At 42.8% G+C, this 26,921-nt stretch overlaps 1 protein-coding gene across 1 annotated transcript in view; it reads left to right on the top strand.

The window, feature by feature from the left end:
* Positions 1-26,921, top strand: part of si:ch211-45c16.2 (mitogen-activated protein kinase kinase kinase 13) — a 124,733-nt gene that overhangs the window by 94,087 nt on the left and 3,725 nt on the right. Inside the window, exons 6-13 of the mRNA XM_036959538.1 lie at positions 7,157-7,315; positions 7,500-7,608; positions 7,997-8,106; positions 9,795-9,911; positions 16,196-16,342; positions 16,508-17,303; positions 18,118-18,188; positions 18,459-18,750. Of these exons, the coding sequence (XP_036815433.1) occupies positions 7,157-7,315; positions 7,500-7,608; positions 7,997-8,106; positions 9,795-9,911; positions 16,196-16,342; positions 16,508-17,303; positions 18,118-18,188; positions 18,459-18,750 (1,801 nt within the window). The remainder of the gene's footprint in view (positions 1-7,156; positions 7,316-7,499; positions 7,609-7,996; positions 8,107-9,794; positions 9,912-16,195; positions 16,343-16,507; positions 17,304-18,117; positions 18,189-18,458; positions 18,751-26,921) is intronic.

The following is a 26,921-nucleotide window of genomic DNA, read 5'->3' as shown; positions in this document are numbered from 1 at the left end:
GGAAGTTAATATATATATAATATATATAGTACATAGTAATATGATAACCCTCTGTGGGGTTATGTTGGGAGGAAGTTAATATATATATAATATATATAGTACATAGTAATATGATAACCCTCTGTGGGGTTATGTTGGGAGGAAGTTAATATATATATAATATATATAATATATATAGTACATAGTAATATGATAACCCTCTGTGGGGTTATGTTGGGAGGAAGTTAATATATATATAATATATATAATATATATAGTACATAGTAATATGATAACCCTCTGTGGGGTTATGTTGGGAGGAAGTTAATATATATATAATATATATAATATATATAGTACATAGTAATATGATAACCCTCTGTGGGGTTATGTTGGGAGGAAGTTAATATATATATAATATATATAGTACATAGTAATATGATAACCCTCTGTGGGGTTATGTTGGGAGGAAGTTAATATATATATAATATATATAATATATATAGTACATAGTAATATGATAACCCTCTGTGGGGTTATGTTGGGAGGAAGTTAATATATATAATATATATAGTACATAGTAATATGATAACCCTCTGTGGGGTTATGTTGGGAGGAAGTTAATATATATATAATATATATAGTACATAGTAATATGATAACCCTCTGTGGGGTTATGTTGGGAGGAAGTTAATATATATATAATATATATAGTACATAGTAATATGATAACCCTCTGTGGGGTTATGTTGGGAGGAAGTTAATATATATATAATATATATAGTACATAGTAATATAATAACCCTCTGTGGGGTTATGTTGGGAGGAAGTTAATATATATATAATATATATAGTACATAGTAATATGATAACCCTCTGTGGGGTTATGTTGGGAGGAAGTTAATATATATATAATATATATAGTACATAGTAATATGATAACCCTCTGTGGGGTTATGTTGGGAGGAAGTTAATATATATATAATATATATAGTACATAGTAATATGATAACCCTCTGTGGGGTTATGTTGGGAGGAAGTTAATATATATATAATATATATAATATATATAGTACATAGTAATATGATAACCCTCTGTGGGGTTATGTTGGGAGGAAGTTAATATATATATAATATATATAATATATATAGTACATAGTAATATGATAACCCTCTGTGGGGTTATGTTGGGAGGAAGTTAATATATATATAATATATATAATATATATAGTACATAGTAATATGATAACCCTCTGTGGGGTTATGTTGGGAGGAAGTTAATATATATATAATATATATAGTACATAGTAATATGATAACCCTCTGTGGGGTTATGTTGGGAGGAAGTTAATATATATATAATATATATAATATATATAGTACATAGTAATATGATAACCCTCTGTGGGGTTATGTTGGGAGGAAGTTAATATATATAATATATATAGTACATAGTAATATGATAACCCTCTGTGGGGTTATGTTGGGAGGAAGTTAATATATATATAATATATATAGTACATAGTAATATGATAACCCTCTGTGGGGTTATGTTGGGAGGAAGTTAATATATATATAATATATATAGTACATAGTAATATGATAACCCTCTGTGGGGTTATGTTGGGAGGAAGTTAATATATATATAATATATATAGTACATAGTAATATGATAACCCTCTGTGGGGTTATGTTGGGAGGAAGTTAATATATATATAATATATATAATATATATAGTACATAGTAATATGATAACCCTCTGTGGGGTTATGTTGGGAGGAAGTTAATATATATATAATATATAGTACATAGTAATATGATAACCCTCTGTGGGGTTATGTTGGGAGGAAGTTAATATATATATAATATATATAGTACATAGTAATATGATAACCCTCTGTGGGGTTATGTTGGGAGGAAGTTAATATATATATAATATATATAGTACATAGTAATATAATAACCCTCTGTGGGGTTATGTTGGGAGGAAGTTAATATATATAATATATATATAGTACATAGTAATCTGATAACCCTCTGTGGGGTTATGTTGGGAGGAAGTTAATATATATATAATATATATAGTACATAGTAATATGATAACCCTCTGTGGGGTTATGTTGGGAGGAAGTTAATATATATATAATATATATAATATATATAGTACATAGTAATATGATAACCCTCTGTGGGGTTATGTTGGGAGGAAGTTAATATATATATAATATATATAATATATATAGTACATAGTAATATGATAACCCTCTGTGGGGTTATGTTGGGAGGAAGTTAATATATATATAATATATATAGTACATAGTAATATAATAACCCTCTGTGGGGTTATGTTGATAGGAAGTTAATATATATATAATATATATAATATATATAGTACATAGTAATATGATAACCCTCTGTGGGGTTATGTTGGGAGGAAGTTAATATATATATAATATATATAATATATATAGTACATAGTAATATGATAACCCTCTGTGGGGTTATGTTGGGAGGAAGTTAATATATATATAATATATATAGTACATAGTAATATGATAACCCTCTGTGGGGTTATGTTGGGAGGAAGTTAATATATATATAATATATATAGTACATAGTAATATGATAACCCTCTGTGGGGTTATGTTGGGAGGAAGTTAATATATATATATAATATATATAGTACATAGTAATATGATAACCCTCTGTGGGGTTATGTTGGGAGGAAGTTAATATATATAATATATATAATATATATAGTACATAGTAATATGATAACCCTCTGTGGGGTTATGTTGGTAGGAAGTTAATATATATATAATATATATAGTACATAGTAATATGATAACCCTCTGTGGGGTTATGTTGGGAGGAAGTTAATATATATATAATATATATAGTACATAGTAATATGATAACCCTCTGTGGGGTTATGTTGGGAGGAAGTTAATATATATATAATATATATAGTACATAGTAATATGATAACCCTCTGTGGGGTTATGTTGGGAGGAAGTTAATATATATATAATATATATAGTACATAGTAATATGATAACCCTCTGTGGGGTTATGTTGGGAGGAAGTTAATATATATATAATATATATATATATAGTACATAGTAATATGATAACCCTCTGTGGGGTTATGTTGGGAGGAAGTTAATATATATATATACAATATATATAGTACATAGTAACATGATAACCCTCTGTGGGGTTATGTTGGGAAGAAGGTTAATATATATATATAATATATATAATATATATAGTACATAGTAATATGATAACCCTCTGTGGGGTTATGTTGGGAGGAAGTTAATATATATATAATATATATAATATATATAGTACATAGTAATATGATAACCCTCTGTGGGGTTATGTTGGGAGGAAGTTAATATATATATAATATATATAGTACATAGTAATATGATAACCCTCTGTGGGGTTATGTTGGGAGGAAGTTAATATATATATAATATATATAGTACATAGTAATATGATAACCCTCTGTGGGGTTATGTTGGGAGGAAGTTAATATATATATAATATATAGTACATAGTAATATGATAACCCTCTGTGGGGTTATGTCGGGAGGAAGTTAATATATATATAATATATATAGTACATAGTAATATGATAACCCTCTGTGGGGTTATGTTGGGAGGAAGTTAATATATATATAATATATATAGTACATAGTAATATGATAACCCTCTGTGGGGTTATGTTGGGAGGAAGTTAATATATATATAATATATATAATATATATAGTACATAGTAATATGATAACCCTCTGTGGGGTTATGTTGGGAGGAAGTTAATATATATATAATATATATAATATATATAGTACATAGTAATATGATAACCCTCTGTGGGGTTATGTTGGGAGGAAGTGAATATATATATATATATAATATATATAGTACATAGTAATATGATAACCCTCTGTGGGGTTATGTTGGGAGGAAGTTAATATATATATAATATATATAGTACATAGTAATATGATAACCCTCTGTGGGGTTATGTTGGGAGGAAGTTAATATATATATATATATATATAATATATATAGTACATAGTAATATGATAACCCTCTGTGGGGTTATGTTGGGAGGAAGTTAATATATATAATATATATAGTACATAGTATTATAATAACCCTCTGTGGGGTTATGTTGGGAGGAAGTTAATATATATATAATATATATAGTACATAGTAATATGATAACCCTCTGTGGGGTTATGTTGGGAGGAAGTTAATATATATATAATATATAGTACATAGTAATATGATAACCCTCTGTGGGGTTATGTTGGGAGGAAGTTAATATATATATAATATATATAGTACATAGTAATATGATAACCCTCTGTGGGGGTATGTTGGGAGGAAGTTAATATATATATAATATATATAGTACATAGTAATATGATAACCCTCTGTGGGGTTATGTTGGGAGGAAGTTAATATATATATAATATATATAATATATATAGTACATAGTAATATGATAACCCTCTGTGGGGTTATGTTGGGAGGAAGTTAATATATATATAATATATATAATATATATAGTACATAGTAATATGATAACCCTCTGTGGGGTTATGTTGGGAGGAAGTGAATATATATATATATATATATAATATATATAGTACATAGTAATATGATAACCCTCTGTGGGGTTATGTTGGGAGGAAGTTAATATATATATAATATATATAGTACATAGTAATATGATAACCCTCTGTGGGGTTATGTTGGGAGGAAGTTAATATATATATAATATATATAGTATATAGTAATATGATAACCCTCTGTGGGGTTATGTTGGGAGGAAGTTAATATATATATATATATATATAATATATATAGTACATAGTAATATGATAACCCTCTGTGGGGTTATGTTGGGAGGAAGTTAATATATATAATATATATAGTACATAGTATTATAATAACCCTCTGTGGGGTTATGTTGGGAGGAAGTTAATATATATATAATATATATAGTACATAGTAATATGATAACCCTCTGTGGGGTTATGTTGGGAGGAAGTTAATATATATATAATATATATAGTACATAGTAATATGATAACCCTCTGTGGGGTTATGTTGGGAGGAAGTTAATATATATATATATATATATAATATATATAGTACATAGTAATATGATAACCCTCTGTGGGGTTATGTTGGGAGGAAGTTAATATATATATAATATATATAGTACATAGTAATATGATAACCCTCTGTGGGGTTATGTTGGGAGGAAGTTAATATATATAATATATATAATATATATAGTACATAGTAATATGATAACCCTCTGTGGGGTTATGTTGGGAGGAAGTTAATATATATATAATATATATAGTACATAGTAATATGATAACCCTCTGTGGGGTTATGTTGGGAGGAAGTTAATATATATAATATATATAATATATATAGTACATAGTAATATGATAACCCTCTGTGGGGTTATGTTGGGAGGAAGTTAATATATATATAATATATATAGTACATAGTAATATAATAACCCTCTGTGGGGTTATGTTGGGAGGAAGTTAATATATATATAATATATATAGTACATAGTAATATGATAACCCTCTGTGGGGTTATGTTGGGAGGAAGTTAATATAGCACATAGTGTTTGTTAACCCTCTGTGTGGTTGACAGGTTGTGTGGTATTATAATATCCCTCTGTGTGGTTGACAGGTTGTGTGGTATTATAATATCCCTCTGTGTGGTTGACAGGTTGTGTGGTATTATAATATAATAACCCTCTGTGTGGTTGACAGGTTGTGTGGTATTATAATATAATAACCCTCTGTGTGGTTGGCAGGTTGTGTGGTATTATAATATAATAACCCTCTGTGTGGTTGGCAGGTTGTGTGGTATTATAATATAATAACCCTCTGTGTGGTTGGCCACGTTGTGTGGTATTATAATATAATAACCCTCTGTGTGGTTGACAGGTTGTGTGGTATTATAATATAATAACCCTCTGTGTGGTTGACAGGTTGTGTGGTATTATAATATAATAACCCTCTGTGTGGTTGACAGGTTGTGTGGTATTATAATATAATAACCCTCTGTGTGGTTGGCAGGTTGTGTGGTATTATAATATAATAACCCTCTGTGTGGTTGACAGGTTGTGTGGTATTATAATATAATAACCCTCTGTGTGGTTGACAGGTTGTGTGGTATTATAATATAATAACCCTCTGTGTGGTTGACAGGTTGTGTGGTATTATAATATAATAACCCTCTGTGTGGTTGACAGATTGTGTGGTATTATAATATCCCTCTGTGTGGTTGACAGGTAGTGTGGTATTATAATATAATAACCCTCTGTGTGGTTGACAGATTGTGTGGTATTATAATATCCTTCTGTGTGGTTGACAGGTTGTGTGGTATTATAATATGATAACCCTCTGTGTGGTTGACAGGTTGTGTGGTATTATAATATAATAACCCTCTGTGTGGTTGACAGGTTGTGTGGTATTATAATATAATAACCCTCTGTGTGGTTGACAGGTTGTGTGGTATTATAATATAATAACCCTCTGTGTGGTTGACAGGTTGTGTGGTATTATAATATAATAACCCTCTGTGTGGTTGACAGGTTGTGTGGTATTATAATATAATAACCCTCTGTGTGGTTGACAGATTGTGTGGTATTATAATATCCCTCTGTGTGGTTGACAGGTTGTGTGCTATTATAATATAATAACCCTCTGTGTGGTTGGCAGGTTGTGTGGTATTATAATATAATAACCCTCTGTGTGGTTGACAGGTTGTGTGGTATTATAATATAATAACCCTCTGTGTGGTTGACAGGTTGTGTGGTATTATAATATAATAACCCTCTGTGTGGTTGACAGGTTGTGTGGTATTATAATATAATAACCCTCTGTGTGGTTGACAGGTTGTGTGGTATTATAATATAATAACCCTCTGTGTGGTTGACAGGTTGTGTGGTATTATAACATAATAACCCTCTGTGTGGTTGACAGGTTGTGTGGTATTATAATATAATAACCCTCTGTGTGGTTGACAGGTTGTGTGGTATTATAATATAATAACCCTTTGTGTGGAGTACAGGTCGTTTGGCGTGGTGTTATAATATAGTAACCCTCTGTGTGGAGTACAGGTCGTTTGGCGTGGTGTTATGGGAGCTGTTGACTGGAGAGATCCCCTATAAAGACGTGGACTCCTCAGCCATCATCTGGGGTGTGGGTAGCAACAGCCTCCACCTCCCTGTTCCCTCCACATGCCCTGATGGGTTCAAGATCCTCATGAAGCAGACATGGTGAGATACGCAGATCTGAGATAAATATCACACACCCTGCAAATATTCTAGGTAATATCTTCCTGTATAATAACATGGATTCTTGTAATCTCGCCCTCTCCTTCCTCTTTTTGGTTGGTCTCCACTCCACTCTCTTGTTCTCCTCCCTCTCTCCTTGCTATTTGCCTTTTCTCCTCCCCTCCAGGCAAGGGAAGCCCAGGAATCGTCCGTCATTCCGTCAAATCCTACTCCATCTGGACATCGCCTCAGCTGATATCCTGGGAGCTCCTCAGGAGACCTACTTCAAGTCTCAGGTGAGAACACAACCATTCTAAGCCCCTAGCATACCTGTCCTTATAGACCATTCTAAGCCCCTAGCATACCTGTCCTTATAGACCATTCTAAGGCCCTAGCATACCTGTCCTTATAGACCATTCTAAGGCCCTAGCATACCTGTCCTTATAGACCATTCTAAGGCCCTAGCATACCTGTCCTTATAGACCATTCTAAGGCCCTAGCATACCTGTCCTTATAGACCATTCTAAGCCCCTAGCATACCTGTCCTTATAGACCATTCTAAGCCCCTAGCATACCTGTCCTTATAGACCATTCTAAGCCCCTAGCATACCTGTCCTTATAGACCATTCTAAGCTATAGCCACCCTGTAGTGATATGTAACCCAGTGTGTGCTGTTCCTGTCAGTCTGAGTGGAGGGAGGAGGTGAGGAAACACTTTGAGAAGATCAAGTCTGAAGGAACCTGCATCCACCGACTGGATGAGGAGCTGATCAAACGCAGGAGGGATGAACTCAGGTAGGAGAGAGAGAGTTTGTATATACAGGTGACGTCGGGAAGTTTCCATACACCTTAACCAAATGCATTTATACTCAGTTTTTCACAATTCCTAACATTTAATCCTAGTAAAAATGCCCTGTCTTAGGTCAGTTAGGATCACCACTTTATTTTAAAGAATGTGAAAATGTCAGAATAATAGTAGAGAGAATCATTTATTTCAGCTTTTATTTCTTTCATCACATTCCCAGTGGGTCAGAAGTTTACATACACTCAATTAGTATTTGGTAGCATTGCTTTTATATTGTTTAACTTGGGTCAAATGTTTCAGGTTGCCTTCCACAAGCTTCCCACAATAAGTTGGGTGAATTTTGGCCCATTCCTCCTGACAGAGCTGGTGTAACTGAGTCTGGTTTGTAGGCCTCCTTGCTTGCACACACTTTTTTAGTTCTGCCCACACATTTTCTATGGGAGGTCAGGGCTTTGTGATGGCCACTCCAATACCTTGACTTTGTTGTCCTTAAGCCATTTTGCCACAACTTTGGAAGTATGCTTGGGGTCATTGTCCATTTGGAAGACCCATTTGCGACCAAGCTTTAACTTCCTGACTGATGTCTTGAGATGTTGCTTCAATATATCCACATAATTTTCCTACCTCATGATGCCATCTATTTTGTGAAGTGCACCAGACCCTCCTGCAGCAAAGCACCCCCACAACATGATGCTGCCACCCCTCGTGCTTCATGGTTGGGATGGTGCTCTTCGGCTTGCAAGCCTCCCCCTTTTTCCTCCAAACATAACGATGGTCATTATGACCAAACAGTTCTATTCCTGTTTCATCAGACCAGAGGACATTTAAGTATATTTGTCCCCATGTGAAGTTGCAAACCGTAGTCTGGCTTTTTTTATGGTGGTTTTGGAGCAGTGGCTTCTTCCTTGCTGAGCGGCCTTTCAGGTTATGTCGATATAGGACTCGTTTTACTGTGGATATAGACACTTTTGTACCTGTTTCCTCCAGCATCTTCACGTCCTTTGCTGTTGTTCTGGGATTGATTTGCACTTTTCGCACCAAAGTACGTTCATCTCTACGAGGCAGAACGCGTCTCTTTCCTGAGCGGTATGATGACTGTGTGGTCCCATGGTGTTTATACTTGCGTACTATTGTTTGTACAGATGAACGTGGTACCTTCAGGCATTTAGAAATTGCTCCTAAGGATGAACCAGACTTGTAGAGGTCTACACTTGTTTTATCTGAGGTCTTGGCTGATTTCTTTTGATTTCCCCATGATGTCAAGCAAAGAGGCACTGAGTTTGAAGGTAGGCCTTGAAATACATCCACAGTTACACCTCCAATTGACCCAAATTATGTCAAGTATCAGAAGCTTCTAAAGCCATGACATAATTTTCTGGAATTTTCCAAGCTGTTTAAAGGCACAGTCAACTTAGTGTATGTAAACTTCTGACCCACTGGAATTGTGATACAGTGAATTATAAGTGAAATAATTTGTCTGTAAACAATTGTTGGAAAAATTACTTGTGTCATGCACAAAGTAGATGTCCTAACCGACTTGCCAAAACTATAGTTAGTTAACAAGAAATGTGTGGAGTGTTTGAAAAACGAGTTTTAATGACTCCAACCTAAGTGGAATGTAAACTTCTGACTTCAACTGTAGATAGATGTGTATTGAGCGTACTGTCTCTCTCTCTAGACATGCCCTGGACATCAGGGAGCACTACGAGAGGAAGTTGGAGAGAGCTAACAACCTCTACATGGAGCTGAGTGCCATCATGTTACAGCTGGAGGTCCGCGAGAAGGAGCTCATCAAGTACGTATAGAATGGAACCTGTATCCTACTACATCGATGTGGTAAAGGAGTCCATGGAGACGTTCTATTGACCAGACTGGAACACATTCAACAAATCTGATCTACCTCAGTTGAAATTAGTCAAATCCGTCATGATTGATATATTGTAACAGGCCCACAATGTTTTTACTAAAGTCCAATTTGGATATATTTGGCTGTTTTAGCTGCATAACATGTAGAAGTTGTCCCTTTTCAGGTTTAGAAGAAGTGACTGCTAAATGCAATCTCTGTTTCTCTGGTCAGAACTAGGAAGAACAGGAGGGTCAGAACTAGGAAGAACAGGAGGGTCAGAACTAGGAAGAACAGGAGGGTCAGAACTAGGAAGAACAAGAGGGTCAGAACTAGGAAGAACAGGAGGGTCAGAACTAGGAAGAACAGGAGGGTCAGAACTAGGAAGAACAGGAGGGTCAGAACTAGGAAGAACAGGAGGGTCAGAACTAGGAAGAACAGGAGGGTCAGAACTAGGAAGAACAGGAGGGTCAGAACTAGGAAGAACAGGAGGGTCAGAACTAGGAAGAACAGGAGGGTCAGAACTAGGAAGAACAGGAGGGTCAGAACCAGGAAGAACAGGAGGGTCAGAACTAGGAAGAACAGGAGGGTCAGAACTAGGAAGAACAGGAGGGTCAGAACCAGGAAGAACAGGAGGGTCAGAACTAGGAAGAACAGGAGGGTCAGAACTAGGAAGAACAGGAGGGTCAGAACTAGGAAGAACAGGAGGGTCAGAACCAGGAAGAACAGGAGGGTCAGAACTAGGAAGAACAGGAGGGTCAGAACTAGGAAGAACAGGAGGGTCAGAACTAGGAAGAACAGGAGGGTCAGAACTAGGAAGAACAGGAGGGTCAGAACTAGGAAGAACAGGAGGGTCAGAACCAGGAAGAACAGGAGGGTCAGAACTAGGAAGAACAGGAGGGTCAGAACTAGGAAGAATAGGAGGGTCAGAACCAGGAAGAACAGGAGGGTCAGAACTAGGAAGAATAGGAGGGTCAGAACCAGGAAGAACAGGAGGGTCAGAACCAGGAAGAACAGGAGGGTCAGAACTAGGAAGAACAGGAGGGTCAGAACCAGGAAGAACAGGAAGGTCAGAACCAGGAAGAACAGGGCAATATGCACAAGTTACATCATCAGTGGGTGCAGCTGAACACTGTATGCTGGAAACACTCAATTTGTTATATTTTACTGAAACATAACCAATATTCGTTGAATATAAATACCAAACTTGTTTTTGCATGGATTCCGCGACGCGGTTCGCTTTTAACTACTAGGACCACTATTTCTTGTCCTGGAATACTGCTTAACAGAGACACTAAGCTGCAAGCTAACGAAGTTGGTACCGGATGAGTTTTGCAGCCCTCTGTCTGGAGAAATAAATGAATGGTTCCAGCACCTTAGGAGCTACTAGACTGTCTTTTGGGACAATCCGGATCACTCAGAGTTTTCCAATGCGGCAATTGTTTGCTTGCCGAGGATTATAGGCTTGATCTGTCTTCCTTGATCACGCAGGTCGCCAGCCTACGTAAGAAACTGGAAAACGAAGAGTGGCATGTTTACCTTTTCTACGCCGGTGTCTGGACGCTGTTCGCGCTTGTTGGATGCATCTCTGGCCATCTCTGGCCAGTGTTGCCCGGAGCTCCCCCATCTGATAGTGGAGTTGAAGGAGCACAGCAAGAGGACCATGGCAATCAAAGATGCTCACATGTCACGAGCCGTGGAAGCCGAAGACAGCAGCCTCCCGCAAAGCAGTCAACACTCCCAACGAGAGGCCAACAACTAATAGTTTTGCCATCCTGGAGCCTGATCTACCTGCACCTTCGTCACTGGGAGTACCTGTGTCTGCGGCCACACTGCAACTCCTACGGTTTCGAAGTCGCTGTCGGTAACCTTCTGTCCCTGCACTGGATTCATTCTCGGGGTGGCAGGTAGCCTAGTGGTTAGAGCGTTGGGCTAATAACCGTAAGGTTGCAAGTTCAAATCCCTGAGCTGACAAGGTACTCAAATCCCCGAGCTGACAAGGTTCTTCCCCTGAACAAGGCAGTTAATCTACTGTTCCTAAGCTGTCATTGAAACTAAGAATTTGTTCTTAACTGACTTGCCTAGTTAAATAAAATGTAAATACTGTCGGAGGCCTGGGAGCAACGGGCTCAAGTTATCCCACCTCTCGTACATCCATAAAGGCTTCTCTGAATCCTGGGTCTTTGTCTTTCTCGCCAGCGAGGATTTTGGTAAGAAATGGGACCGTTCCCGGTGCAAAAACAATTTTCTATCCTGGAGCTCGAGTAAATGAGCAGCTAAGACATCTTTACTAATGCTGCAGAAATTAGCCATAGTAGCCATATCTAGGAAAACCAAAGTTCCAAAGGCTGGGCCTAATATAGTGTATAAGAGGTCAGGCTGGGCCTAATATAGTGTATAAGAGGTCAGGCTGGGCCTAATATAGTGTATAAGAGGTCAGGCTGGGCCTAATATAGTGTATAAGAGGTCAGGCTGGTTCTAATATAGTGTATAAGAGGACAGGCTGGGCCTAATATAGTGTATAAGAGGTCAGGCTGGGCCTAATATAGTGTATAAGAGGTCAGGCTGGGCCTAATATAGTGTATAAGAGGTCAGGCTGGGCCTAATATAGTGTATAAGAGGTCAGGCTGGGTCTAATATAGTGTATAAGAGGTCAGGCTGGGCCTAATATAGTGTATAAGAGGTCAGGCTGGGCCTAATATAGTGTATAAGAGGTCAGGCTGGGCCTAATATAGTGTATAAGAGGACAGGCTGGGCCTAATATAGTGTATAAGAGGTCAGGCTGGTTCTAATATAGTCTATAAGAGGTCAGGCTGGGCCTAATATAGTGTATAAGAGGACAGGCTGGGCCTAATATAGTGTATAAGAGGTCAGGCTGGTTCTAATATAGTGTATAAGAGGTCAGGCTGGTTCTAATATAGTGTATAAGAGGTCAGGCTGGGCCTAATATAGTGTATAGGAGGTCAGGCTGGGCCTAATATAGTGTATAAGAGGACAGGCTGGGCCTAATGTAGTGTATAAGAGGTCAGGCTGGGCCTAATATAGTGTATAAGAGGTCAGGCTGGGCCTAATATAGTGTATAAGAGGTCAGGCTGGGCCTAATATAGTGTATAAGAGGTCAGGCTGGGCCTAATATAGTGTATAAGAGGTCAGGCTGGGCCTAATATAGTGTATAAGAGGTCAGGCTGGGCCTAATATAGTGTATAAGAGGACAGGCTGGTTCTAATATAGTGTATAAGAGGTCAGTCTGGGCCTAATATAGTGTATAAGAGGTCAGGCTGGGCCTAATATAGTGTATAAGAGGTCAGGCTGGGCCTAATATAGTGTATAAGAGGTCAGGCTGGGCCTAATATAGTGTATAAGAGGTCAGGCTGGGCCTAATATAGTGTATAAGAGGTCAGTCTGGGCCTAATATAGTGTATAAGAGGACAGGCTGGGCCTAATGTAGTGTATAAGAGGTCAGGCTGGGCCTAATATAGTGTATAAGAGGTCAGGCTGGGCCTAATATAGTGTATAAGAGGACAGGCTGGGCCTAATATAGTGTATAAGAGGTCAGGCTGGGCCTAATATAGTGTATAAGAGGACAGGCTGGGCCTAATATAGTGTATAAGAGGTCAGGCTGGGCCTAATATAGTGTATAAGAGGACAGGCTGGGCCTAATATAGTGTATAAGAGGTCAGTCTGGGCCTAATATAGTGTATAAGAGGACAGGCTGGGCCTAATGTAGTGTATAAGAGGTCAGGCTGGGCCTAATATAGTGTATAAGAGGTCAGGCTGGGCCTAATATAGTGTATAAGAGGACAGGCTGGGCCTAATATAGTGTATAAGAGGTCAGGCTGGGCCTAATATAGTGTATAAGAGGACAGGCTGGGCCTAATATAGTGTATAAGAGGTCAGGCTGGGCCTAATATAGTGTATAAGAGGTCAGTCTGGGCCTAATATAGTGTATAAGAGGTCAGGCTGGGCCTAATATAGTGTATAAGAGGACAGGCTGGGCCTAATATAGTGTATAAGAGGTCAGGCTGGGCCTAATATAGTGTATAAGAGGACAGGCTGGGCCTAATATAGTGTATAAGAGGACAGGCTGGGCCTAATATAGTGTATAAGAGGTCAGGCTGGGCCTAATCTAGTGTATAAGAGGTCAGGCTGGTTCTAATCTAGTGTATAAGAGGACAGGCTGGGCCTAATATAGTGTATAAGAGGTCAGGCTGGGCCTAATATAGTGAATAAGAGGACAGGCTGGGCCTAATATAGTGTATAAGAGGTCAGGCTGGGCCTGATATAGTGTATAAGAGGTCAGGCTGGGCCTAATATAGTGTATAAGAGGTCAGGCTGGGCCTAATATAGTGTATAAGAGGTCAGGCTGGAACTAATATAGTGTATAAGAGGTCAGGCTGGGCCTAATATAGTGTATAAGAGGACAGGCTGGGCCTAATATAGTGTATAAGAGGACAGGCTGGGCCTAATATAGTGTATAAGAGGACAGGCTGGAACTAATATAGTGTATAAGAGGTCAGGCTGGGCCTAATATAGTGTATAAGAGGACAGGCTGGGCCTAATATAGTGTATAAGAGGTCAGGCTGGGCCTAATATAGTGTATAAGAGGTCAGGCTGGGCCTAATATAGTGTATAAGAGGTCAGGCTGGGCCTAATATAGTGTATAAGAGGTCAGGCTGGTTCTAATATAGTGTATAAGAGGACAGGCTGGGCCTAATATAGTGTATAAGAGGACAGGCTGGGCCTAATATAGTGTATAAGAGGTCAGGCTGGTTCTAATATAGTGTATAAGAGGACAGGCTGGGCCTAATATAGTGTATAAGAGGACAGGCTGGGCCTAATATAGTGTATAAGAGGTCAGGCTGGTTCTAATATAGTGTATAAGAGGACAGGCTGGGCCTAATATAGTGTATAAGAGGTCAGGCTGGGCCTAATATAGTGTATAAGAGGACAGGCTGGGCCTAATATAGTGTATAAGAGGACAGGCTGGTTCTAATGTAGTGTATAAGAGGACAGGCTGGGCCTAATATAGTGTATAAGAGGACAGGCTGGTTCTAATGTAGTGTATAAGAGGTCAGGCTGGGCCTAATATAGTGTATAGGAGGACAGGCTGGGCCTAATATAGTGTATAAGAGGACAGGCTGGTTCTAATGTAGTGTATAAGAGGACAGGCTGGGCCTAATATAGTGTATAAGAGGTCAGGCTGGGCCTAATATAGTGTATAAGAGGACAGGCTGGGCCTAATATAGTGTATAAGAGGACAGGCTGGGCCTAATATAGTGTATAAGAGGACAGGCTGGGCCTAATATAGTGTATAAGAGGTCAGGCTGGGCCTAATATAGTGTATAAGAGGACAGGCTGGGCCTAATATAGTGTATAAGAGGACAGGCTGGGCCTAATATAGTGTATAAGAGGACAGGCTGGGCCTAATATAGTGTATAAGAGGTCAGGCTGGGCCTAATATAGTGTATAAGAGGACAGGCTGGGCCTGATATAGTGTATAAGAGGTCAGGCTGGGCCTAATATAGTGTATAAGAGGTCAGGCTGGGCCTAATATAGTGTATAAGAGGTCAGGCTGGGCCTAATATAGTGTATAAGAGGTCAGGCTGGTTCTAATATAGTGTATAAGAGGTCAGGCTGGGCCTAATATAGTGTATAAGAGGTCAGGCTGGTTCTAATATAGTGTATAAGAGGTCAGGCTGGTTCTAATATAGTGTATAAGAGGTCAGGCTGGGCCTAATATAGTGTATAAGAGGTCAGGCTGGTTCTAATATAGTGTATAAGAGGTCAGGCTGGTTCTAATATAGTGTATAAGAGGTCAGGCTGGGCCTAATATAGTGTATAAGAGGACAGGCTGGGCCTAATATAGTGTATAAGAGGTCAGGCTGGGCCTAATATAGTGTATAAGAGGTCAGGCTGGGCCTGATATAGTGTATAAGAGGTCAGGCTGGGCCTAATATAGTGTATAAGAGGTCAGGCTGGTTCTAATATAGTGTATTAGAGGTCAGGCTGGGCCTAATATAGTGTATAAGAGGTCAGGCTGGTTCTAATATAGTGTATACGAGGTAATACAATACGTTTTGTAGTGATTCATATGTTGATGATGTAAAGAAAATCTGTTGGTACGAGGTGGATAATGAGTCTCCAGATCTCCAACAAAAGACAGTTTGACTGAGTCATCAGTGTGTCATTACTACCCCCCCCCCCCCCCCCCCCCCCCCCCCCCCCCCCCCCCGTAGGAGAGAGTTGGCTGTGGAGAAGAAGTATCCAGGTAACTACAAGCGTTCCCACCTGGTGCGGCCCATCGTCAGGCCCAACGCCGTGGAGAAATTCATCAGGAAGAAAGGCTGCATTTCCCACAAGACTGGGATACCCCCTGCGAAGAGGTCAGAGCTCTCACTTTATTAAATACGGGGCATGGCATGTATGGGCAGGGTTTACTCCTCCCTCGTACCATGTTCCTTGGCGAGTATGTTTGTATTGTTTTAGAAGCAGTGTTAGTATACTACTACTGACACCACACCCTGACCTTTAACCTCTGACCCCTCAAGGCCGGACCTGCTGCGTTCCGAAGGTATCCCAAGTGTGGAGGTGCTCCCATCCCCCTCGCCCCACTCTACCAGCCCCAAGGTTTCCACACCACCTGGCAAGCAGAGGTACCGCAGCAAGCCTCGGCACCGCCGTGCCAACAGCAAGGGTTCCCACAGCGACTTCCCCGGGGTTCTGAAGACCGGGCCGGGGGCGGAGGCTACGGAGGAGCAACAACCCCTCGAAGACCACTACCAGCACCAACCTCTAGGGAAGCAGCACTATCATCATCCTGCCACCGGGTGTGCTGTCCAAGAGCACTACGAGCACCACCACCACCCCCCACCACAGGGCCCTCTGCTGCCCCTGAAGAACAGAGAGGAAGCGGTGGTCAACTGTGCCAACAACCTGCGTTACTTCGGCCCGGCCGCGGCCCTGCGGAGCCCCCAGACAGACCACCTCCAACGCCGCCTGTCCGGCACCAGCCCTGACCTCATCTCTACGGCCGTGGTGTCAGACTCACGCCAGCGCAGCATCTCTGTATCAGGCCCCAGGGGGAGGGGTGGAACACTGTGCCCCTGCTGCCAGGCACACCCCTTCCCAGGCTGCCTGCACTGCCAGGAGACGCCCCCGGCCCCCAGCCACCCAGAGCTGCCACACTACTCCCTGCTGTCCACCTGTGAGGGCTCATCCCCCTCCCTGTCCAGAGTACCTGACCCCACGGCAGAGGGAGAGCAGCAGGAGAAGCAGGATACAGCTCGGAAGAGCAGCTTACCCTCTGGAGCTGGCCTCCCACGCAACCTCAGGCCCCTCAGGAAGGTGAGTGAGTGAGTGAGTGAGTGAGTGAGTGAGTGAGTGAGTGAGTGAGTGAGTGAGTGAGTGAGTGAGTGAGTGAGTGAGTGAGAGAGAGAGAGAGAGAGAGAGAGAGAGAGAGAGAGAGAGAGAGAGAGAGAGAGAGAGAGAGAGAGAGAGAGAGAGAGAGAGAGAGAGAGAGAGAGAGAGAGAGAGAGAGAGAGAGAGAGAGAGAGAGAGAGAGAGAGAGAGAGAGAGGTTTTACCTTTTTCTGGGAGCATCAAATATATACAGTTATTAGTATAAATGCTGAGATTGCTCCCTAGCCCTGTCACTTCAGAGAATTGTACATTAGCAGAAGCCTGTCTGAATTCTTAAAGGGGATGAAGTGGTTCCTCTGTAGCCCAGTTCTTTCACCCGGCTGACTGTCTTAAAGGGGATGAAGTGGTTCCTCTGTAGCCCAGTTCATTCACACGGCTGACTGTCTTAAAGTGGATAAAGTGGTTCCTCTGTAGCCCAGTTCATTCACACGGCTGACTGTCTTAAAGGGGATGAAGTGGTTCCTCTGTAGCCCAGTTCATTCACACTGCTGACTGTCTTAAAGGGGATGAAGTGGTTCCTCTGTAGCCCAGTTCATTCACACGGCTGACTGTCTTAAAGGGGATGAAGTGGTTCCTCTGTAGCCCAGTTCATTCACCCGGCTGACTCTCTTAAAGGGGATGAAGTGGTTCCTCTGTAGCCCAGTTCATTCACACGGCTGGCTGTTTTTTAAAGTGCTAGTCTGTGAAGGAGGCTGGCCAGCAGCCGTTCTAATGTCTGTCTGTAATGTCTCGTCTCTCAGGCTGGTGATGAGTCGTCAGAGGAGGAGGAGGGGGAGGTGGACAGTGAGGTGGAGTTTCCACGGAGACAGAGGTGAGAAGCTGCTCCTCATATGAATCGTTACTATAATATTCCTCGCTGCTCCTCAGCTATTCATGTCCTCCTCTAATGGGTTTTACCAGCTGACATATACAAATACAACTGGATTGATTACTATCTAACAGTTGTCTTTTACTCACACATTAACTCTCTCTCTCCTCTCATTCCTCCTTGTCTCGTCCCCCTCCGCTCTCTCTCCCTCTCCTCTATCTCTCCTATTTCTCCCTCTCCTCTCTCACTCCTCCCCCTCCCTCCCCTCCCCAGACCACACCGCTGTATGAGGTCGTTCCAGTCCTACTCCACCTTCAGCTCAGAGAACCTGTCTGTATCTGAGGAAGAGGAGGGTAACACCAGTGACCGCTCCCACAGCGGACCCCTGGAGCTCCTTTCAGCCTCTCAGGAGGACCACCTGGATGAGCTGCTATCCCACACACCTGACATCCCCATCGACATCAACACCCAGTCAGACGGCCTGTCTGATAAGGAGTGTGCTGTCCGCAGGGTCAAGACCCAGATCTCCCTGGGGAAACTGTGTTCTGATGAGCACAGCTATGAGGTGAGGCGAAAGAGAGGTCGCACAGCTATGAGATCAGAGAGAGACATACCAATTCCAATTGGCTAAACTTAAACTCTTTAACATCATCCTCAGCTCTGGCATCTTCCCCTATATTTGGAACCAAGGACTGATCACCCCAATCCACAAAAGTGGAGACAAATTTGACCCCAGTAACTACCGGGGGAAATGGGTCAACAGCAACCTTGGGAAAACCCTCTGCATTATCATTAACAGCAGACTCGTACATTTCCTCAGTGAAAACAATGTACTGAGCAAATGTCAAATTGGCTTTTTACCAAATTATCATACAACAGACCACGTATTCACCCTGCACACCCTAATTGACAATCAAACAAACCAAAACAAAGGGAAAGTTGATTTCAAAAAAGCCTTAGACTCAATTTGGCATGAGGGTCTGTTATGCATATTGATGGCAAGCGGTGTTGGAGGTAGGTAACTTCCACAAAGCTGTGAATGATCTGAGAGACAAGGCAAGAAGGGCCTTCTATGCCATCAAAAGGAATATAACATTTAACAACCCAATTAGGAAAAAATACTTAAATCAGTCATAGAACCCATTGCCATTTATGGTTGTGAGGTCTGGGGTCCGCTCACCAACCAATAATTCACAAAATGGGTCAAAACACCAAATTGGGCCATCACCTACAGAGAGATGAACTTGGAGAAGAGTCCCATAAGCAAGCTGGTCCTGGGGCTCTGTTCACAAACAGACCCCACAGAGCCCCAGCACAGCAACACAATTAGACCCAACCAAATCATTGCTCTGTTTTTTAGTCAATTATTTCCATTGTGTCAAGTAATTATATTTTAGTAGAATGCTATTTGGCCCTAAACAGAGAGTACACAGTGTCAGAAAACATGACCACTCTGACTGGCCCTAAACAGAGAGGGCACAGTGTCAGAAAACCTGACCACTCTGACTGGCCCTAAACAGAGAGTACACAGTGTCAGAAAACCTGACCACTCTGACTGGCCCTAAACAGAGAGGACACAGTGTCAGAAAACCTGAAAGCTTTGACTGGGGCGGCAGGGTAGCCTAGTGGTTAGAGCTTTGGACTAGTAACCGGAATTATTATCCTACCAAACTTGCTAACTGTTTGGAGTCGCTAATGGCGGTACTCAGCAATCTATTGTCTGTCTAATCACTCTGACATCAATGCAAATGCATTCGAAAATCTAATCAAACGCTTCATGAGAACTCAGAGTTTGAGCCGGACTAGGATCACCTGTTGCACAGCAATAGCCAGCTCTTCATAGCTGGTTGGAATGAAATAAGTAATCCTATGTGGCACCACCCTGTTTCCCCCTTCCCTGTTTCCCCCTGCCCCCGTTCCCCCCCTGCCCCCGTTCCCCCCCTGCCCCTATTTTCCCCCTGCCCCTGTTTCCCCCCGCCCCTGTTTTCCCCCTGCCCCTATTTTCCCCCTGCCCCTGTTTTCCCCCTGCCCCTGTTTTCCCCCTGCCCCTGTTCCCCCCTGCCCCTGTTCCCCCTGCCCCTGTTTCCCCCTGCTCCTGTTTTGCCCCTGTTTCCCCCTGCTCCTGTTTTGCCCCTGTTTTCCCCTGCCCCTGTATTCCCCCTGCCCCTGTTCCCCCCGCCCCTGTTTCCCCCGCTCCTGTTTTGCCCCTGTTTTCCCCTGCCCCTGTATTCCCCCTGCCCCTGTTCCCCCCCGCCCCTGTTCCCCCCGCCCCTGTTTCCCCCTGCTCCTGTTTTGCCCCTGTTTTCCCCTGCCCCTGTATTCCCCCTGCCCCTGTTCCCCCCCGCCCCTGTTCCCCCCCTGCCCCTGTTCCCCCCCGCCCCTGATCCCCCCGCCCCTGTTTCCCCCTGCTCCTGTTTTGCCCCTGTTTTCCCCTGCCCCTGTATTCCCCCTGCCCCTGTTCCCCCCGCCCCTGTTTCCCCCGCTCCTGTTTTGCCCCTGTTTTCCCCTGCCCCTGTATTCCCCCTGCCCCTGTTCCCCCCGCCCCTGTTTCCCCCTGCTCCTGTTTTGCCCCTGTTTTCCCCTGCCCCTGTATTCCCCCTGCCCCTGTTCCCCCCCGCCCCTGTTCCCCCCCTGCCCCTGTTCCCCCCCGCCCCTGATCCCCCCGCCCCTGTTTCCCCCTGCTCCTGTTTTGCCCCTGTTTTCCCCTGCCCCTGTATTCCCCCTGCCCCTGTTCCCCCCCGCCCCTGTTCCCCCCCTGCCCCTGTTCCCCCCCGCCCCTGATCCCCCCGCCCCTGTTTCCCCCTGCTCCTGTTTTGCCCCTGTTTTCCCCTGCCCCTGTATTCCCCCTGCCCCTGTTCCCCCCCGCCCCTGTTTCCCCCTGCCCCTGTTTCCCCCTGCCCCTGTTCCCCCCTGCCCTGTTTCCCCCTGCTCCTGTTTTCCCCCCGCCCCTGTTTCCCCCTGCTCCTGTTTTGCCCCTGTATTCCCCCTGCCCCTGTATTCCCCCTGCCCCTGTTTCCCCCTGCCCCTGTTCCCCCCCGCCCCTGTTCCCCCCGCCCCTGTTTCCCCCTGCTCCTGTTTCCCCCTGCTCCTGTTTCCCCCTGCTCCTGTTTTCCCCCTGCCCCTGTTTCCCCCTGCCCCTGTTCCCCCCCGCCCCTGTTCCCCCCCGCCCCTGTTTTCCCCTGCTCCTGTTTTCCCCTGCTCCTGTTTCCCCCTGCTCCTGTTTCCCCCTGCTCCTGTTTTCCCCCTGCCCGTTCCCCCCCGCCCCTGTTCCCCCCCGCCCCTGTTCCCCCCCGCCCCTGTTTTCCCCTGCCCCTGTTTTCCCCTGCTCCTGTTTCCCCCTGCTCCTGTTTCCCCCTGCCCCTGTTTTCCCCTGTCCCTGTTTCCCCCTGCCCCTGTTCCCGACAAGTGCATGATAAGGGCCCATTCTAAATCAAAACTAATTTCACACATATATTATTTAGTATATATAAAGACAAGATTAAATTAAGAATAGTCTGATGGGTGCCCACAGCCGTATGGCATAGCCAGAACAGGGCCTAGCATAAGGACGACTCCGAATACGCTATTCTGGTCTTCTGAAATAGACCTTCTTCTTTAGACCTAAAAAATAAAAAAATATTGGATTTATTGTGACGGTGTTGGCTATATTAAATGGAACTGGCAGCATTTTACAGTAGGCCACTAATATGTTGCAGTCTGGCTTCGGTTTTTAAAGCTTGACAACAAGCATAATAACCCCCAAAAAATAAACCTGCAACAACATACCATGCAAAGCAGAGTTCTGTTAAAGCAACATTAGAGCAGTAGCCTGGGCTGGCTACTCTACTACAAGACATTTAGGTCTGTTAAAGCAACATTAGAGCAGTAGCCTGGGCTGGCTACTCTACTACAAGACATTTAGGTCTGTTAAAGCAACATTAGAGCAGTAGCCTGGGCTGGCTACTCTACTACAAGACATGTAGGTCTGTTAAAGCAACATTAGAGCAGTAGCCTGGGCTGGCTACTCTACTACAAGACATTTAGGTCTGTTAAAGCAACATTAGAGCAGTAGCCTGGGCTGGCTACTCTACTACAAGACATTTAGGTCTGTTAAAGCAACATTAGAGCAGTAGCCTGGGCTGGCTACTCTACTAGAAGACATGTAGGTCTGTTAAAGCAACATTAGAGCAGTAGCCTGGGTTGGCTACTCTACTACAAGACATTTAGGTATGTTAAAGCAACATTAGAGCAGTAGCCTGGGCTGGCTACTCTACTACAAGACATTTAGGTCTGTTAAAGCAACATTAGAGCAGTAGCCTGGGCTGGCTACTCTACTACAAGACATTTAGGTCTGTTAAAGCAACATTAGAGCAGTAGCCTGGGCTGGCTACTCTACTACAAGACATTTAGGTCTGTTAAAGCAACATTAGAGCAGTAGCCTGGGCTGGCTACTCTACTACAAGACATTTAGGTCTGTTAAAGCAACATTAGAGCAGTAGCCTGGGCTGGCTACTCTACTACAAGACATTTAGAGTGCACCATACAGTGAAGCTGCATTCATCTGTACCGGTGATCCATGCATTTAATATGGACTGTGCACTGATTGAGTTTGACACCCCTGGGGTACAGCGTATCTATTTATGTAGCTAGCTATTTATTTAGCAAGTTTAAAACACAGCACATTAGCTAGCTGCTGGAAGAATGTCATGTCATTGGAGGAGTGGGTGAGTAACAGACTTTTCCCCCCTCATATCTTTTTTTCAGTGGCTACAAGTAGAGATGCAGGTGTCATTTGGTTAGCTAGCAAGAAATGTGAATCGCTTTGCTAACTAGCTATGCTGAACTTGAATGACTGTTATCCACAGTTAGCATACAGTGCATTCGGAAAGTATTCAGACCCCTTCCCTTTTTCCACATTTTGTTACGTTACAGTCTTATGTTTGCAAATTTATTAAAAAACAGAAATACCTTATTTACATAAGTCTTCAGATCCTTTGCTATGGGACATGAAATTGAGCTCAGGTGCATCCTGTTTCCATTGATCATCCTTGAGATGTTTCTACAACTTGATTGGAGTCCACCTGTGGAAAATTTAATTGATTGGACATGATTTGGAAAGGCACACACGTCTATATAAGGTCCCACAGTTGACAATGCATGTCAGAGCAAAAACCAAGCCATGAGGTCGAAGGAATTTCGTTATCAATGTTCATAAACTTAAATTAATCTACTCAGTCTGCAACCCAGAGTTTGTAAGATTCTGGTTGAATGAAACAGACAAGAGTCCCAGCTTACAATAGTCAGAATGTTTATTCACGAGAGCGCTCTGAAGTCCATTATACAAAGACATCCATTTTATAACTGTAGATATCCTACACACATACATACACACGAACTGTAGGTGAGTTGTATCCGTCTCCATAGTTCTCACCACTGTGTATCACTACCCAGCCAACAGCTCCATTCCCCGAGATTAGAGGAACCTTGAGAAGGACTCCCTGTCCTATCATAAGTTTCTCAGGGTTCTAGCCAGGTCGGGTCAAACACAGTTGAACTGTTCTCTGTATTTTCTTAGGCACACACATACACACACATTTCTCTCCCTCACAGGTCTCTCCTGAACTTAGTTGGACTTACATTTAATACTTTAATTATTCCTTATACATGCTACATAAACTATAATCGCTAATAGTTGGGTTTCAGGTGGAATTATTTAATCATTATCTTTAAACATATAAATTCCCTTATCATCCATAGAGCTCCGAGTCAGGATTGTGTCGAGGTACAGATCTGGGAAAGGATACCAAAACATTTCTGCAGCATTGAAGGTCCCGAAGGACACAGTGGCCTCCATCATTCTTAAATGGAAGAAGTTTGGAACCACCAAGACTCTTCATAGAGCTGGACGCCCGGCCAAACTGAGCAATCAGGGGAGAAGGGCCTTGGTCAGGGAGATGACCAAGAACCCGATGGTTACTCTGACAGAGCTCCAGAGTTCCTCTGTGGAGATGGGAGAAACTACAGAAGGACAATCTCTGCAGCACTCCACCAATCAGGGCTTTATGGTAGAATGGCACAAGACAACTCGCTTGGGGTTTGCCAAATGGCACCTAAAGGACTCTCAGACCATGAGAAACAAGACTCTCTGGTCTGATGAAACCAAGATTGAACTCTTTGGCCTGAATGCCAAGTGTCACGTCTGGAGGAAACATGGTACCATCCCTACGGTGAAGCATGGTGGTGGCAGCATCATGCTGTGGGGATGTTTTTCAGTGGCAGGGACTGGGAGTCTAGTCAGGATCGAGGGAAAGATGAATTGAGCAAAGTACAGAGACATCTTTGATGACAACCTGCTCCAGAGCGCTCAGGACCTCAGACTGGGGTGAAGGTTCACCGTCCAACAGGACAACAACCCTAAGCACACAGCCAAGACAACGCAGGAGTGGCTTCGGGACAAGTTTCTAAAAACTTGAGCCCGGATTTGAACCTGATCAAACATCTCTGGAGAGACCTGAAAATAGCTGTGCAGCAACACTCCCCATCCAACCAGACAGAGGTTGAGAGAATCTGCAGAGAAGAATGGGAGAAACTCCCCAAATACAGGTGTGCCAAGCTTGTAGCATCATACCCAAGAAGACTCGAGGCTGTAATCGCTGCCAAAGGTGTTTCAACAAAGTACTGAGTAAAGGGTCTGAATACTTATGTAAATTTTATATTTCAGTTTTATATATTAAATAGATTTGCAAAAATGTCTAAAAACCTGTTTTTGCTTTATCATTAAGGGGTATTGTGATGTCATTATGGGGTTTTGTGATGTCATTACGGGGTATGGTGATGTCATTATGGGGTATTGTGATGGCATTACGGGGTATGGTGATGTCATTATGGGGTATTGTGATGTCATTATGGGGTATTGTGTGTAGATTGATGGGTGAAAATACAATGTAATACATTTTTAGAATAAGGCTGTAATGTAACAAACTGTCTGAATACTGTTGCACTGAATGCACTGTTTGTGTCTCTTAGTTGTCAATCAAATGTATTTGGCATTGATCAAATGGGCGGGCAAGCAGGCAAGTTCCCATTCAGTTGGCAAAACATGGTTTGGGACTAGAATGCATTGGCAGGCGAGCTGCAGAATGACGAGCAGGCTACTATTCCCCCTTGTTTAACAGTGTGGTTTTGACGGCCAGCTAGCTGACAAAGTTTGAGAGAGATGTCTAGCTCTTCTCTCTCTAGCATTAGTTGTTGATCTTGTTGTTGTTGTTGCATAACTGAGGGGGAGAGAGCCTACCTTTTCATGGTTGTATGATCAATAGGACTGTAAATTTCCCAAATGTATGAGGACTCCCGTAATGTTTACATACACATCAGGCTGTTGCTACTGATGGCAGGTCCTACTGCCTGTAAACACAGTCCAGTTCATAGTGAATGATGTCAGGCCCAACTGCCTGTAAACACACAGTCCAGTTCATAGTGAATGATGACAGGCCCTACTGCCTGTAAACACACAGTCCAGTTCAAAGTGAATGATGACAGGCCCTACTGCCTGTAAACACAGTCCAGTTCATAGTGAATGATGACAGGCCCTACTACCTGTAAACACACAGTCCAGTTCAAAGTGAATGATGACAGGCCCTACTGCCTGTAAACACACAGTCCAGTTCATAGTGAATGATGACAGGCCCTACTGCCTGTAAACACACAGTCCAGGTCATAGTGAATGATGACAGGCCCTACTGCCTGTAAACACACAGTCCAGTTCATAGTGAATGATGACAGGTCCTACTGCCTGTAAACACACAGTCCAGTTCATAGTGAATGATGACAGGTCCTACTGCCTGTAAACACACAGTCCAGTTCATAGTGAATGATGACAGGTCCTACTGCCTGTAAACACAGTCCAGTTCATAGTGAATGATGACAGGCCCTACTGCCTGTAAACACACAGTTCAGTTCAAAGTGAATGATGACAGGCCCTACTGCCTGTAAACACACAGTCCAGTTCATAGTGAATGAGGACAGGCCCTACTGCCTGTAAACACAGTCCAGTTCATAGTGAATGATGACAGGCCCTACTGCCTGTAAACACACAGTCCAGTTCATAGTGAATGATGACAGGTCCTACTGCCTGTAAACACACAGTCCAGTTCAAAGTGAATGATGTCAGGCCCTACTGCCTGTAAACACACAGTCCAGTTCATAGTGAATGATGACAGGTCCTACTGCCTGTAAACACACAGTCCAGTTCATAGTGAATGATGACAGGTCCTACTGCCTGTAAACACAGTCCAGTTCATAGTGAATGATGACAGGCCCTACTGCCTGTAAACACACAGTTCAGTTCAAAGTGAATGATGACAGGCCCTACTGCCTGTAAACACACAGTCCAGTTCATAGTGAATGAGGACAGGCCCTACTGCCTGTAAACACACAGTCCAGTTCATAGTGAATGATGACAGGCCCTACTTCCTGTAAACACACAGTCCAGTTCATAGTGAATGATGACAGGCCCTACTGCCTGTAAACACACAGTCCAGTTCATAGTGAATGATGACAGGCCCTACTGCCTGTAAACACACAGTCCAGTTCATAGTGAATGATGACAGGTCCTACTGCCTGTAAACACAGTCCAGTTCAAAGTGAATGATGACAGGCCCTACTGCCTGTAAACACACAGTCCAGTTCATAGTGAATGATGGCAGGACCTACTGCCTGTAAACACACAGTCCAGTTCATAGTGAATGATAACAGGCC

Source organism: Oncorhynchus mykiss, chromosome 22, assembly GCF_013265735.2.
Source record: "Oncorhynchus mykiss isolate Arlee chromosome 22, USDA_OmykA_1.1, whole genome shotgun sequence".
NCBI lineage: Eukaryota > Metazoa > Chordata > Actinopteri > Salmoniformes > Salmonidae > Oncorhynchus > Oncorhynchus mykiss.
The sequence above is the reverse complement of the archived record's forward strand: the minus strand, read 5'-3'. Positions and strand labels throughout refer to the sequence as shown.